This window comes from Tribolium madens, unplaced genomic scaffold (assembly GCF_015345945.1).
Source record: "Tribolium madens isolate multiple individuals breed KSU strain unplaced genomic scaffold, Tmad_KSU_1.1 Scaffold_91;HRSCAF=231;Tcas5.2_LG7, whole genome shotgun sequence".
Classification (NCBI taxonomy): domain Eukaryota; kingdom Metazoa; phylum Arthropoda; class Insecta; order Coleoptera; family Tenebrionidae; genus Tribolium; species Tribolium madens.
In genome coordinates this window covers 635,565-648,409 of record NW_025401063.1, presented here as the reverse complement: position 1 = coordinate 648,409, position 12,845 = coordinate 635,565, and the positions used below count along the sequence as shown (strand labels likewise).

At 30.3% G+C, this 12,845-nt stretch overlaps 5 protein-coding genes across 5 annotated transcripts in view; 2 read left to right on the top strand and 3 right to left on the bottom strand.

Annotated features, from left to right (window-relative positions):
- The window catches only part of LOC123011690, a 1,458-nt gene extending 821 nt beyond the window's left edge, over nt 1-637 (bottom strand). Inside the window, exon 1 of the mRNA XM_044409271.1 lies at nt 3-637. Within this exon, the coding sequence (XP_044265206.1) occupies nt 3-506 (504 nt within the window). The 5' untranslated portion in view covers nt 507-637. The remainder of the gene's footprint in view (nt 1-2) is intronic.
- On the bottom strand, nt 592-1,767 carry LOC123012037. Its single transcript, XM_044409796.1, has 2 exons — nt 1,076-1,767; nt 592-1,027 (listed from the first exon to the last, which is right to left on the bottom strand). Exons 1-2 carry the CDS (start codon nt 1,742-1,744, stop codon nt 641-643), a joined length of 1,056 nt encoding a protein of 351 aa, XP_044265731.1. The 5' UTR covers nt 1,745-1,767; the 3' UTR covers nt 592-640.
- A 1,885-nt stretch (nt 1,768-3,652) lies between these two features.
- Nucleotides 3,653-4,967, bottom strand: LOC123011685. Its single transcript, XM_044409261.1, is given in 2 exon segments — nt 3,653-4,142; nt 4,191-4,967. Coding segments are annotated over 2 exon segments (1,224 nt in total). The 3' UTR covers nt 3,653-3,695.
- A 2,330-nt stretch (nt 4,968-7,297) lies between these two features.
- Nucleotides 7,298-9,435, top strand: LOC123012032. The gene is made up of 2 exons (XM_044409792.1): nt 7,298-8,068; nt 8,114-9,435. The coding sequence occupies exons 1-2, from the start codon at nt 7,298-7,300 to the stop codon at nt 8,552-8,554; spliced, it is 1,212 nt and encodes a 403-aa protein (XP_044265727.1). The 3' UTR covers nt 8,555-9,435.
- Nucleotides 9,436-10,817: 1,382 nt separating this feature from the next.
- LOC123012030 lies at nt 10,818-12,490 on the top strand. The gene is made up of 2 exons (XM_044409790.1): nt 10,818-11,905; nt 11,954-12,490. Exons 1-2 carry the CDS (start codon nt 11,129-11,131, stop codon nt 12,398-12,400), a joined length of 1,224 nt encoding a protein of 407 aa, XP_044265725.1. The 5' UTR covers nt 10,818-11,128; the 3' UTR covers nt 12,401-12,490.
- Nucleotides 12,491-12,845: the final 355 nt, after the last annotated feature.

The following is a 12,845-nucleotide window of genomic DNA, read 5'->3' as shown; positions in this document are numbered from 1 at the left end:
CTCGACAAAGGCTCCTTTTTCGGCCACAATTCAAAGCCACTTTTCTTCAAATTCTCCAAAATTATCACTTCCATGTCATCACTGATAAACGAACCGTAACATTTCGGGTACGAAACGAAGGGTTTTTCACAGTTGTGGTCGTTTTGGAATTGGAGAAAAGTCGGGTGGACTTTTTCATACATGAAAATTTCATTCAAAAAGGCATTTTTCACCGGGGATTTTTCACGAAGGGTTTTGGAGCGTTTGCTGCACTTGGCGACGAGATTGTAGTGTTTTTCCCCGGCGATTTCAAGGAAAATTATGTCGCCCAAATAACCGTCACCCTTTTCCGAATTTCCCAGGATTTTCACGGAAAAATCGGACACATTTTCCTTTCGCAAGGCTGGAGTCAGCCACGATTTTATCTCAGCTTCAACCATTTTACTGACAAACAATTTTTGAAACGCGTTATTTATACAATTATCAAGGAGAATTTTAATGATAACACACCAAATATCACAACTCATGGTCAATTAAATGTAATTTTGCAGATTACCAGATTTAGTTAATGTTTGTTTTGATTTTCCATCAAAAAAATAAWTAAGCAACTCATCTTACTTYACAATTTTTAATAAATGGAAAAAWTGTGTTTTTATCTAATCTAGMCTAGTAATCCATATTTGGCGGCATTTTTCACGAGGTACCCAATCCGGTTCCTGTACCCCTTTTTATCCCTAATTTCAGAGAGAAAAATTTCAGCTTTTTCAGCATAAACCATCGTTGCCTTTACAAGTCCATACTTAGCACAAGTTTTCCAATCGGCTGAAAACCGCTCTAGTGGGTACAATTTTTCAGCATCCAACCCGAAATCTTTCAGGTGATTTGAGAACGCCAGACGATAAACGTTCAAAATGTCGTCCAAGTGCTGAAAATCCTCTTCTGAAATACAACTGAAGAGGAAATACGACAAATCTGAAACTGGTGTCGCAAATGTGGCGTTTTGCCAATCAATAAACGCGACTTTTTCAGGAACATTTCTTCGCTCACCCTGAAAAAAACTCTTAATTGTATTTAATTACTAAATGACGCAAATTACGTAATATTTGTACATAAAATTGCAATTCCCATGYCACACAACTRGAAATCTTTCCTCACTTGTAATTTCAGGGATTTTTTCAGCCAAGTTTGTGAATTTCCTTCTTGTAGTTTCATCCACTTCACCTCTGAGTAACTCTCCRGAATTTTGCACAATTCTCGTCATTGGTGTGAAATTCTCCTTCAYCGTKGTTACAAGCGCTTGAAACTTTTCAGGTTTGAAGATTTTCAGCGCTACTGAAGTTGCGTGAAGTTTTCCATACTCGCAAATCACAAATTCGATATGTTGGCGATTCAGGGGTTTTTTCAGTGGCCACATTTCGTACCCCAATTTCTTCAAATCTTCAAGAACGATCACGTGGACTGTTTCATTCTTGTAACTGCCGTAGAATTTGGCCACACTGTTGAAGATTTCCCCCAAATTTTTTTCTTTTTGGAAGTTGATGAAAGTTGGTAGGAGTGTTTCGTAGAGGAACGTTTCATGTTTCAGACTTTGGTGTTTTTTTAACGCTAGATTGTAGTCTTGGTGGGGGGTTGAGAGGTGCACGAAAATTATTTCACCACTTTTGTCCGAATTTTCCACAATTTTTACGGAGAAATTTGATAAATTTTGGGTTTTTAAGGCTGTTGCAAGCCATAATTTGACTTCACTTTCAACTTTGGGCAACATTTTTGGAGATAAAAGGACGAGGAGTGAAATTTTGTATTGTTTTGTTCAAGTTCATTGGAAAAAAACGCAACTTTTGCTTATCAGTCAATGACTAGGGTAAGTCCGGGAGAGATGGAACACTTTTCAGTTCAAACCACGAAGCATGAGCTTTAATTGTAAAAAAAAGAGATGAAAAAAATTAAATTCCCTAAATTTCAGTTTAGTTATTTTGTAAAACACGCGTCGTAACAGAATTTTGAGTTTTGAATAAATGTTCCAAAACTTGGAAATTATAAAAAAGAATTGCAAAAATTGAAAAAAATTTAAAATGTTATGATTCCTGGAAAAAATTTCTATTTAGAAAATTTGAACTTGTAAATTGAGAAGATATAAAGATGAAGAAACAGAATGATATAAAAATTGTATTAAAAATAGAGATGAATACAATAAAAAAAAATTCCAAACAGGACTGAAATATTAAAACCATGGAAGATAAAACACTAAATAAGAGTTAAAACACATAAATTAAAAAAGAGAAAGACTGGAAAACTAAAAAGTGCTCATGAAATTGATGTTTTTTGTACTTTCAGAGATAAAAAGATATTTGTTTAAAAAGTGTAAAAAAGAAGTTTGAAAAGTGAAAGATTAAACTGTCAATTTAAGAGAAGGTTAAAAATAACGTAACTGTAACGTAATAAAAATCAAATGACAAGATTGTTACGTTACGCATCTCTAAACATACCTTTAGCCTAATAGTTGTTTACAGTAATGTGATGTGAATTAAGCCCCTTTCACAGTCTACAGATATATACCCGCCGGTAAACGTAGAAAATTAGTTAATAACGTTTGATCTTATGCTAAATAAAGCCAGTTTACACTTTCGTAACGTAACTGTATAGAAAATAATAATTAGCACCTCATTATATTTTGTGTATAAAATAAATAAAACAATTTATCTTAAGGAAAACTTTATTTTTAATTTCTTTATTTTCTTACGTTGAGTGTGTGTAAACATACCTTAACTCTACAATTTTACACATCAACGTTACGCAAACCTATGAATTACACTCTAACCCATCGGTGGACATAAAAAATACTTAAAGATTTATACATTTTTAAGTATCACATAAACAGACCCTTAGTTGCGTATTATATTTTGAAAAATACTATTCCAAAATCAAATTTGACGTAACATAACGTAAGAATCAAATTTTCTTTTTTTTTCAATGTGATTTTACACAACTTAACGCGGCGTAACGTAGCGTAAATATGACAATAAAGCCGCGCTTACATTTTATTCATTATTAAGTATCGCATAAATATATCTTTAGTTACGTAAAAAATACTATTCGATAATCAAAAAAATACGTAACGCAACGTTAACAAATGATAAATGAGTGTTTTCTTAACGTAGCGCAAATTAAAATTAAGTGAAGGTTGTGAATTAGACTTTACCAAGAAGCAGCGTAACCGCATCGTTAAAAAAATAAACAATTAGTGATTTCTTAACATAACGCAAAGCTACACAACTCCAAATTTGGAAGTTAGGAAGAAAGAAGGACAAAAATAAAGATAAATGTAAAGACTGAAAAACATAAAAAGAACTAAATATGGAAAAGAAAACGAATTAAAAATTGAAACATTTTTTGATGTAAAGTTTTTTAGAAATTTAGTTTGTTGGAGTTTGTTGAGTTCTAAGCTTCAAAGTCCAACTCTCCCGACTTTACCTTACATAATTTTATTATGATTTATAACTTTATTCTGAACTTAACAATAGAGTTAAACAAATTATTTACTTAAAAGTACGAAAATATTTTTTTAAGGAAATTTTTTTGATATAATCCTGTGTTTTATTTATTAAACATTTTTTAAACACAATTTCTTATCTAATGAAGTTGGTTTAGTCAGGTTTGGAAAAAAACACTCAACAATTATTATCAAAAATTTTATTACTACTTTGTTTTTTTGTTTTTTAAATCAAATCATTCTTGACAACAAACTCTATAATCGACTTTATTCGATTTTTAAAATTGTCCTTATCTTTAATATCGGTCATGAAACCATCAGCAAAACTTTTCCCTTTGTCGGCATTTTCCCCAATATCGATAACCTCGTCTTTATCAGTCGAGACAATTTTCATCAAAAGTGCGCTCATCAGAATTCCAAATTTGCAAAATCTCTTCCAATCTTCGAGAAATTCACTTTTTGGGTACAAAAATTCCGGTTCACTAATCCCTAAACTCTTCAAATGTCTGGTAAAAGAGTCAAAATAAGTGTRCAAAARATCGTCCAAATTTTCTAAATCCTTCTCTGAAACGCAAGCAAAYAGAAAATAAGACAAATCCAAAATTGGTGTTGTGTATCTRGCGYTTTGCCAATCYAMAATTGCGACTTTCAACGGCCGATTGTGGTCACCATCCTTGAATTAAAATTAATTAGAATTAATTAACTAATTAACAAGACTTACTTCAAACAAGTACATGAAATTATTAMTCCAACAATCMCCATGCYAAATCACTTTCAYTCCCTCAAAKCCMTCMTSTAAATTCTTRAAAATAAAACKAACARTYTTTTGGAAWTTCCTCCARTTTTGGAGAATTTTCTCATCAARTTCTCCCRTGAGCAAATTYTASGAYTCTTSYATTGGTGCTYKGAACAWWTCRWCCARRGATTCKTRRTCKCKAAACTCCTTGAAAACATCGATAACGGTTTCAGRCAATTCCTGYAATTTTTCAGGCTGTTTTTCCCTCATMGCCACTGAAATRGCGTGGTATTTCCCATACTCTGTGACCACCAAATCGACCAATTTCCTCGACAAAGGCTCCTTTTTCGGCCACAATTCAAAGCCACTTTTCTTCAAATTCTCCAAAATTATCACTTCCATGTCATCACTGATAAACGAACCGTAACATTTCGGGTACGAAACGAAGGGTTTTTCACAGTTGTGGTCGTTTTGGAATTGGAGAAAAGTCGGCTGGACTTTTTCATACATGAAAATTTCGTGTAAAAAGGCGTTTTTCAGCTGGGATTGTTCACGAAGGGCTTTCGAGCGTTTGCTGCACTTCAGGACGAGGTTGTAGTTTTTTTCAGGTGTGTTCACTTCGATGAAAACTATGTCGCCCATGTAGCCGTCGCCTTTTTCCGAGTTTCCCTGTATTTTCACGGAAAAATTTGTCACATTTTCTTTTTTCAAGGCTGGAGACAGCCACGATTTTATCTCAGTTTCAAGCGCGACGTTTGCCATTTTTGAGACACTTTTAAATAATGGATTTTTCGCACGAGTTTTATACGATTTTTGATAATCTTATCATTGAGAAGAAAGTTATTTGTAGATTATATAAATTGATTAGGATTACTTTGTTATGACTTTCAAAATAGAGATTATCAATAAAACAAAGAAATTAATAATTTTGGGTACATAATAAGAATTATTATTATTATTATATTATTTCTAGTCCTTTTAGAAATTGGTGGATTTTTGTTGGGTTTTTTAAATTTTGTCTCTAAAAATAAGTTATTAGTAAATATTAGTAAAAAAAGTATACGTACAATTGTTCCATAATATTTCACTCTCAGCCATTTTTAGATTTTTTTTGTTTTATTTTTTCTTCTTTTGTGCTTTTTATTTTTCAAAGATTTTATTTTACTAGGTCTCTCTAACTTCCCGTTTTTGCCTTAAAAGTAGAAAACGAAAAATCCTGATTATTCATCGCATTTTTTATAGCTCTATATTTTTTAGATTTTTGTGTTTTTTCAGTTTCCTCTTTCAAAATCTATTATTTCCCACTTTGCAATCTTCCAATCTTTAAATTTTGGGATTTTTCTTATTAAATGTTCTAAACGTTAAGACAATTTATGTCTTACTTAGTTTTTTTCTATATCCAAATTTTGAATCTTTGGTTTCAGTTCTACTTATTTTTAGAAAATTTTAGTCAAAAGGTCTGTGATTTTGTTTTTGCTTTAATTTAGTGTTTATAATTGTTTTTGCTTTCCATTTTTTTTAGTTTCAAGTCCAGAATTTTGAATTTCTTTTAATCTACTTTTGATTAGTTTTCATGTTTCAATTCCTAATTCTTCTATTATTACAATTTTACAAGTTTAAATCATATATTTTCTTATTTCCTTGAATTTTTTGAATAAATATTCTCATTCCATAATAATCATAGCAGGTAATTTTCAAGATATTTTTCATTTAGATTTGATTGCCTTATTTTTTCAACTTTTCATCTTTAATCTTTGTGCTTTCTATTTTACAAACTCTCATTTTCCTAGGTTCTTTTAATTTCTAGGTTTTTGTATTAAAAGTAGAATATGAAAAATCCCAATTACTCATCGTATTTTTTACAGCTCCTCGTTTTTATGATTTTTTAATATTTTCAGTTTCCTCTCTCAAAATCTATTAGATTCCCTTTTTGCAATCTGCCAATCTTTAGATTTTTCTCATTAAATGTTCTAAACGTTAAGACAATTTATGTTTGAGGCCTAAACCATTTAAGACTTTTTACTAGAAAATTATATTCTCTACAACATTCCTTCTTACATTTTTCTTGTATCTTCAACCGCATTTTGAAAAACATGAAACGGAGCACACATCTTAAATTAAAAAAAAAATTTTTCTCATATTTCTCGTGAAAAATTTAGTCGTACATTTTTCACAGCGCAAATCTCAACATCTCTGAATTTTTTTCCAAGCAATTTGTAAACTGGTTGAATTTAAATTAATTAAAAACGATTTGAAATACTCCGCCGGACTATTTTTATTTAAGGACCAACACACCTAAGTGTGCAATTTTTTGAGATTTTCATTTGCAGCGAAAACAAAGTATCTTTCAAGTTAAAGTCTTCTTTTTGTCGACAATTTTGACTTTGAATTGAATTATTGATCACTTATGTCAGATTTCAGATTTGTGTCATTAACTTAGCATCCTCCATTTTGTATTGTTTTAAAAATTTGGATTTCAGGGTTTTCAGTAAGAACTAGATTACGCAGAAGTTATTTATTTAACACTTAAGAAAAGCGTTTTTCATGAATTGAATAATTAGTAAAATGTCACCAATTTAGCATTCTTGATTTTGTATTGTTCTGAAACTGTTTAGATTTCAGGGTTTTCAGTGGAAATTTACAAAAAAAACGCAGATTATATACGTAATGTCGTTTTTGCAGAATCTAATGTAACACGAAAGAAAAACTGTGTTTTTTCATGAATCGAATAATTAACAAATTAAAATGTCATTAATTTAACATGTTCGATTTTATATTGTTCTGAGATTTTTAGGTTTCAGAATTTTCAGCGGGAAATTACAAAAACAAACACAAATTAAATAATTGTACTAAAACATCTGAGCTTTCAGCAAAAGATTAAAAAAAACTTATTTGACATTAAAAAATGCACTGAATAATCAGTAAAGTGCCATCAATTTAGCACATTGTTTGCTAACTTAACAATAACAAAACGGAAAATTTCGAATTTTAATCTTCAAAACAAAAAAAATCCTCGGTTTAATTCGTAATTTATTCTTATCTCGGCCATTATTTAAGGATTTGTCCCAGTTTTTTCCCCACTTTATGAAAAAATGCCAAGTCTAGTGGAAAGTGAAATTAAGCAGTGGCTCTCAACAGCCTTAAAACCGCGAAATTTATCCAATTTCTCCTTAAAACTCGTGGGAAATTCAGGCAAAGGCGACGGTTACGTCGGCGATATCACTTTTGTGCAACTTTCAACCCCCCACCAGGACTACCATCTAGTGTTAAAATGCAACAAACCGTGCAAAATTCAAGGACACAATGAAATAATCAAAACAATTTTCCTCCGCGAAATATTCTTCTACGAAACACTCCTACCAACTTTCATTAACTTCCAAAAAGAGAAAGATTTGGGGGAAATCTTCGACAGTGTGGCCAACTGTTACGGCAGTTACAAGAGCGAAACCACTCAGGTGATAGTTCTTGAAGATTTGAAGAAATTGGGGTACGAAATGTGGCCAGTGAAGAACCCCCTGAATCGGGCACATATCGAGTGTGTTGTGCGAGAGTATGGGAAATTTCATGCGACTTCAGTGGCCCTGAAAACGCTGAAACCTGAAAAGTTTCAAGAGATTCTAGCTTTGTTGAACCGCACATTGAGTGACATGTTTCAGACACCTGCAATGCAAAATATCGTCACGAAATCGCTACAAAAAGTGATTGAGTGGCTTGAGGGGCGAGTGGAGGAGAAAATCCTCACAAAATTAACACTTTTGAGGGAGCAAATCCCACAGTTGACTGTGGAATTTGAGGAAAAAGCGCCACTGAAAGTGGTGTGTCATGGCGGTTGCTGGAATAATAATTTCATGTACAAATATAACGTACGTTTTTTTGGTATTGTTTCAGTTATTTTCATTTTTTTTCAGGACAAAACTAATGTCCCCTCAAAAGTGATGATAATCGACTGGCAGGTGTCAACCTACGGGACACCAATCTCCGATTTGTCTTATTTCCTTTTCAGTTGTATTTCAGACCAAGATATTGGAAATATGGAAGATATTTTGCGTGTTTATCACCGATCGTTTTCAAATCACCTGAAAAAGTTTGGTTTGATTCCTGAAAATTTGTATCCACGTGAAGAGTTTTTAAAAGATTGGAACACTTGTGCCAAATATGGACTTGTAATGGCCCTCAGGAGTATAAGAACTTCTTTCGTTGAAAAAGATGAGATTATGGATGTGGGGGAGGCTCTCGAACAAGGAATTGACTTGGGTGATTATTTTACACGAGAAATTAGAAACATGGAAGGATATAAAAAAAGAATTGAATATCTTGTAAAATACGCTTACGACCATGGATTATTTTGAAAAATTAAGTAAAATAAGAGAAAATGTTTGAATTTTTGGTATTTTTTTATTAATCGCTCAAATTTTGGTTCTAAGACCGGTTTTAACACAATTTTAATTTTTGAAATCTCTTTATCTAACTTTTTCACCTCATACACAAAGTAACATTGAGTTTTTATCTCATTTTAAGTATTTGTAACGGATTGCAAAATTCAATAGTTTTTAATTTTTTATAAAAAAACGCATTATTCAAATTAGATGAACAAAAATACAGTAGCATAAGTAGGTAATCCACAATACACTAAAAATAAATCAAAAATTTTTTCCATACAGTTTTGTTATAAAAAAATAAAATAGCCAAAAATAGAGATTTTTTAAATTTATTTTTAAACTGCAGAACGATTTATTTTTTTATTCAGTATAGTTCAACCTTAAGCATTTATTTTGATGAAATTCATTGATTTTCGGCTTAAATTTGAGTCAAATCAACTGGAAATTGCACAAAGTGCTTCATTTTGGCCTAAAATTGGATTTTAAACAATTATTTTTATCAAATACTTTTCTTAACTAGAGAAAAATAGGCAAATTTCGTCTCTTAAAAAATACTTTTTAAATCGTAGTGATAATAATATTTTCAAAGCCATTTGTTTAAGCGATAAAAATTTTACTCCATTAAATTTGAGTGTTCCTCACATAAATCAAATAATTTATGATGAAAATTGAACTATTGAAACGATAAAAGAAAAATCTTTAAATGGCAGATTTTTTAAAGGAGTTGGGGATAATAATTTTATAGATAAAAAAGCTTCACATTTTTAGTTAACAAAAACCATATTTTTTCAGAGACTGAGTTTTTTATTTTTGTAATTTAAGATCAAGTAATTAAAAAACTTATAACACCAAAATACATGATCTTAACTAATGAAATTAAAAATTTATAAAATCTTGAAAAATTATTGATGCAATTGGAGTAATTCGAAAAAATTTCAAAGTAATTTTTAAAATTAAAGTCACATTAAAGTGTACAAGTTATGAAAATTATTTGCCAGATAATAATAATGAGTCATTGAATTGACTTGGGTGATTATTTTACCCAAGAAATTAGAAACATGGAAGGATATAAAAGAAGAATTGTATATCTTGTAAAATACGTTTACAACCATGGATTATTTTGAAAAATTAAGTAAAATAAGAGAAAACGTTTGAATTTTTAGTATTTTTTTATTAATCGCTGAAATTTTGGTTCTGAGACCGGTTTTAACACAATTTTAATTTTTGAAATCGCTAAATGATTTATATATCTAACTTTTTCACCTCATACACAAAGTAACATAGAGTTTTTATCTCATTTTGTGTATTTGTAACGGATTGGAAAAATTGAATAGTTTTTAATTTTTTATGAAAAAACGCATTATTTAAATTAGACGAAAAAAATACAGTAACATAAGTAGGTAATCTACAATACACCAAAAATAAATCAAAAATTTTTTCCATACAGTTTTGTTATAAAAAAATTAAATAGCCAAAAATAGAAATTTTTTAAATCTATTTTTAAACGGCAGAATTTTTAAGTAACGATTTATTTTTTTATTCAGTATAGTTCAACCTTAAGCATTTATTTTGAGCGAAATCGATTGGAAATTGCTTCATTTTGGCCTAAAATTGGATTAAAAAAAATTATTTTTATAAAATACTTTTCTTAATTAGAGAAAATTAGACAAAAATCTGAGTGATCCTCACATAAATCAAATAATTTATGATGAAAATTTAACTATTGAAACTATAAAAGAAAAATCTTTACATGGCAGATTTTTTAAAGAGTTGGATTATAATTTTATAGATAAAAAAGCTTCACATTTTTAGTTAACAAAAACCAATATTTTTCCAGAGACTGAGGGTTTTATTTTTGTAATTTAAGATCAAGTAATTAAAAAACTTATAACACCAAAATACATGACCTTAACTAATGAAATTAAAAAATTATAGAATCTTGAAAAATTATTTCTGCAAATTGAGTGGTTTTAAAATTAAAGTCACATTAAAGTGTACAAGTTATAAAAATTATTTGCCTGATAATAATGATAAGTCATAATAATAAGTTTATTGATCCAACAGAGTGTAAATTCCAATTACAGGATTACGATAAATAGAAAGGTACTTAAATAATCACTACTTACAAAAATTAAATAATACAAAGGAGAAATATTTCAAGCATTATTCAGGCGGTCTATGTAGTATGATCTTAATTTTATTGACAAAAAACATTGTCATATTGAATAAATCAATATGTTTGTGTAACAAATTTTAATTTGAACACAAAGAGTATACAGAAATTTTACTATTTTCACAATTTTTTTGGTTTAACACTAGAGATTTGTTTGTAAAAATGAGTAGCATTTTTTGTTCTAATCAATCTATGTAATCTACAACTCATTATCTTTTGAATGATAAGATTATCAAAACTCAACCAAAAAAGTCTATGATAGTGTTTGGAGTGCTATCAATTATCATTAAAATTGTCCTTGATGATAATGACATTGAGAGATGCTTAGATAATTGTATAAATAACTCGTTTAAAAATTGTGTGTCAGTACAATGGCAAACGTTGCGCTTGAAACTGAGATAAAATCGTGGCTGTCTCCAGCCTTGAAAAAAGAAAATGTGGCCGATTTTTCCGTGAAAATTGTGGGAAATTCGGAAAAAGGTGACGGCTACATGGGCGACATAGTTTTCATCGAAGTAAACACACCTGAAAAACAACACAATCTAGTCCTGAAATGTAGCAAACGCTCCAAAGCTCTTCGTGAAAAAGTTCCGGTGAAAAGTATTTTTTTGAATGAGAGTTTCGTGTATGAAAAACTCCAGCCGACTTTTCTCCAATTCCAAAACGACCACAACTGTGAAAAACCCTTCGTTTCGTACCCGAAATGTTACGGTTCGTTTATCAGTGATGACATGGAAGTGATAATTTTGGAGAATTTGAAGAAAAGTGGCTTTGAATTGTGGCCGAAAAAGGAGCCTTTGTCGAGGAAATTGGTCGATTTGGTGGTCACAGAGTATGGGAAATACCACGCAATTTCAGTGGCAATGAGGGAAAAACAGCCTGAAAAATTCCAGGAATTGGCTGAAACCGTTATCGATGTTTTTGAGGAGTTTTACAAAGTGGAATCGGTCGATGGATTGTACACAACAGCAATTGAGGATTCCTATAATTTGCTCAAAGGAGAAATCGATGACAAAATCCTCGAAAAGTGGAGGAATTTCCAAAACAATGTTGGTTTTATTTTGAAGAATTTAGACAAAGGGTTTGAGGGATTAAAAGTGATTTTGCATGGCGATTGTTGGAATAATAATTTCATGTACTTGTTTGAAGTAAGTCTTGTTAATTAGTTAATTAATTCTAATTAATTTTAATTCAAGGATGGTGACCACAATCGGCCGTTGAAAGTCGCAATTCTTGATTGGCAAATCGCAAGATACACAACACCAATTTTGGATTTGTCTTATTTTCTCTTTGCTTGCGTTTCAGAGAAGGATTTAGAAAATTTGGACGATATTTTGGACACTTATTTTGACTCTTTTACCAGACATTTGAAAAGTTTAGGGATCAGTGAACCGGAATTTTTGTACCCGAAAAGTGAATTTCTTAAAGATTGGAAGAGATTTTGCAAATATGGAATTATGATGAGCGCACTTTTGATGAAAATTGTCTCGACTGATAAAGACGAAGTTATCGATATTGGGGAAAACGCCGACAAAGGGAAAAGCATCACAGAATTTTTCCTAACTGAAATCAGAGATAAACGTAATTTTAAAAGGCGAATGAGACCGATTATAGAGTATGTTGTTAGAAACAATTTGATCTAATTGTTATCTAGCACCATTTTTATCTAAAAACCAAAATGTGATTAATGTCTCAGAGATAAAAATAAAGATAAAAAAAGTGTTATAAAAACTAAAAATGTTTTTTCTATTTTTATTACTATTAACATAATCTACAATTATTAATAAATCACAGTTAATTCAAAGTTTCACTCTTGTGAAACAATTTTCTTCATTTCTGATAAATGAAATTTCTGACTAATTTTCGAAAAAATCAATTTTTTAAAAAAATCTATCTATCTAAATTTTTCAGACTTCAAGGTTTTCAGGATTTACATTAACATAGCTWTTAAAAAAAAACAAATTGAAAAAGTTTGAAACCGGTCTTAAAACCAAAAATTTGAGCGATTAATAAAAAAATACCAAAAATTCAAACATTTTCTCTTATTTTACTTAATTTTTCAAAATAATCCAGGGTCGTAAGCGTATT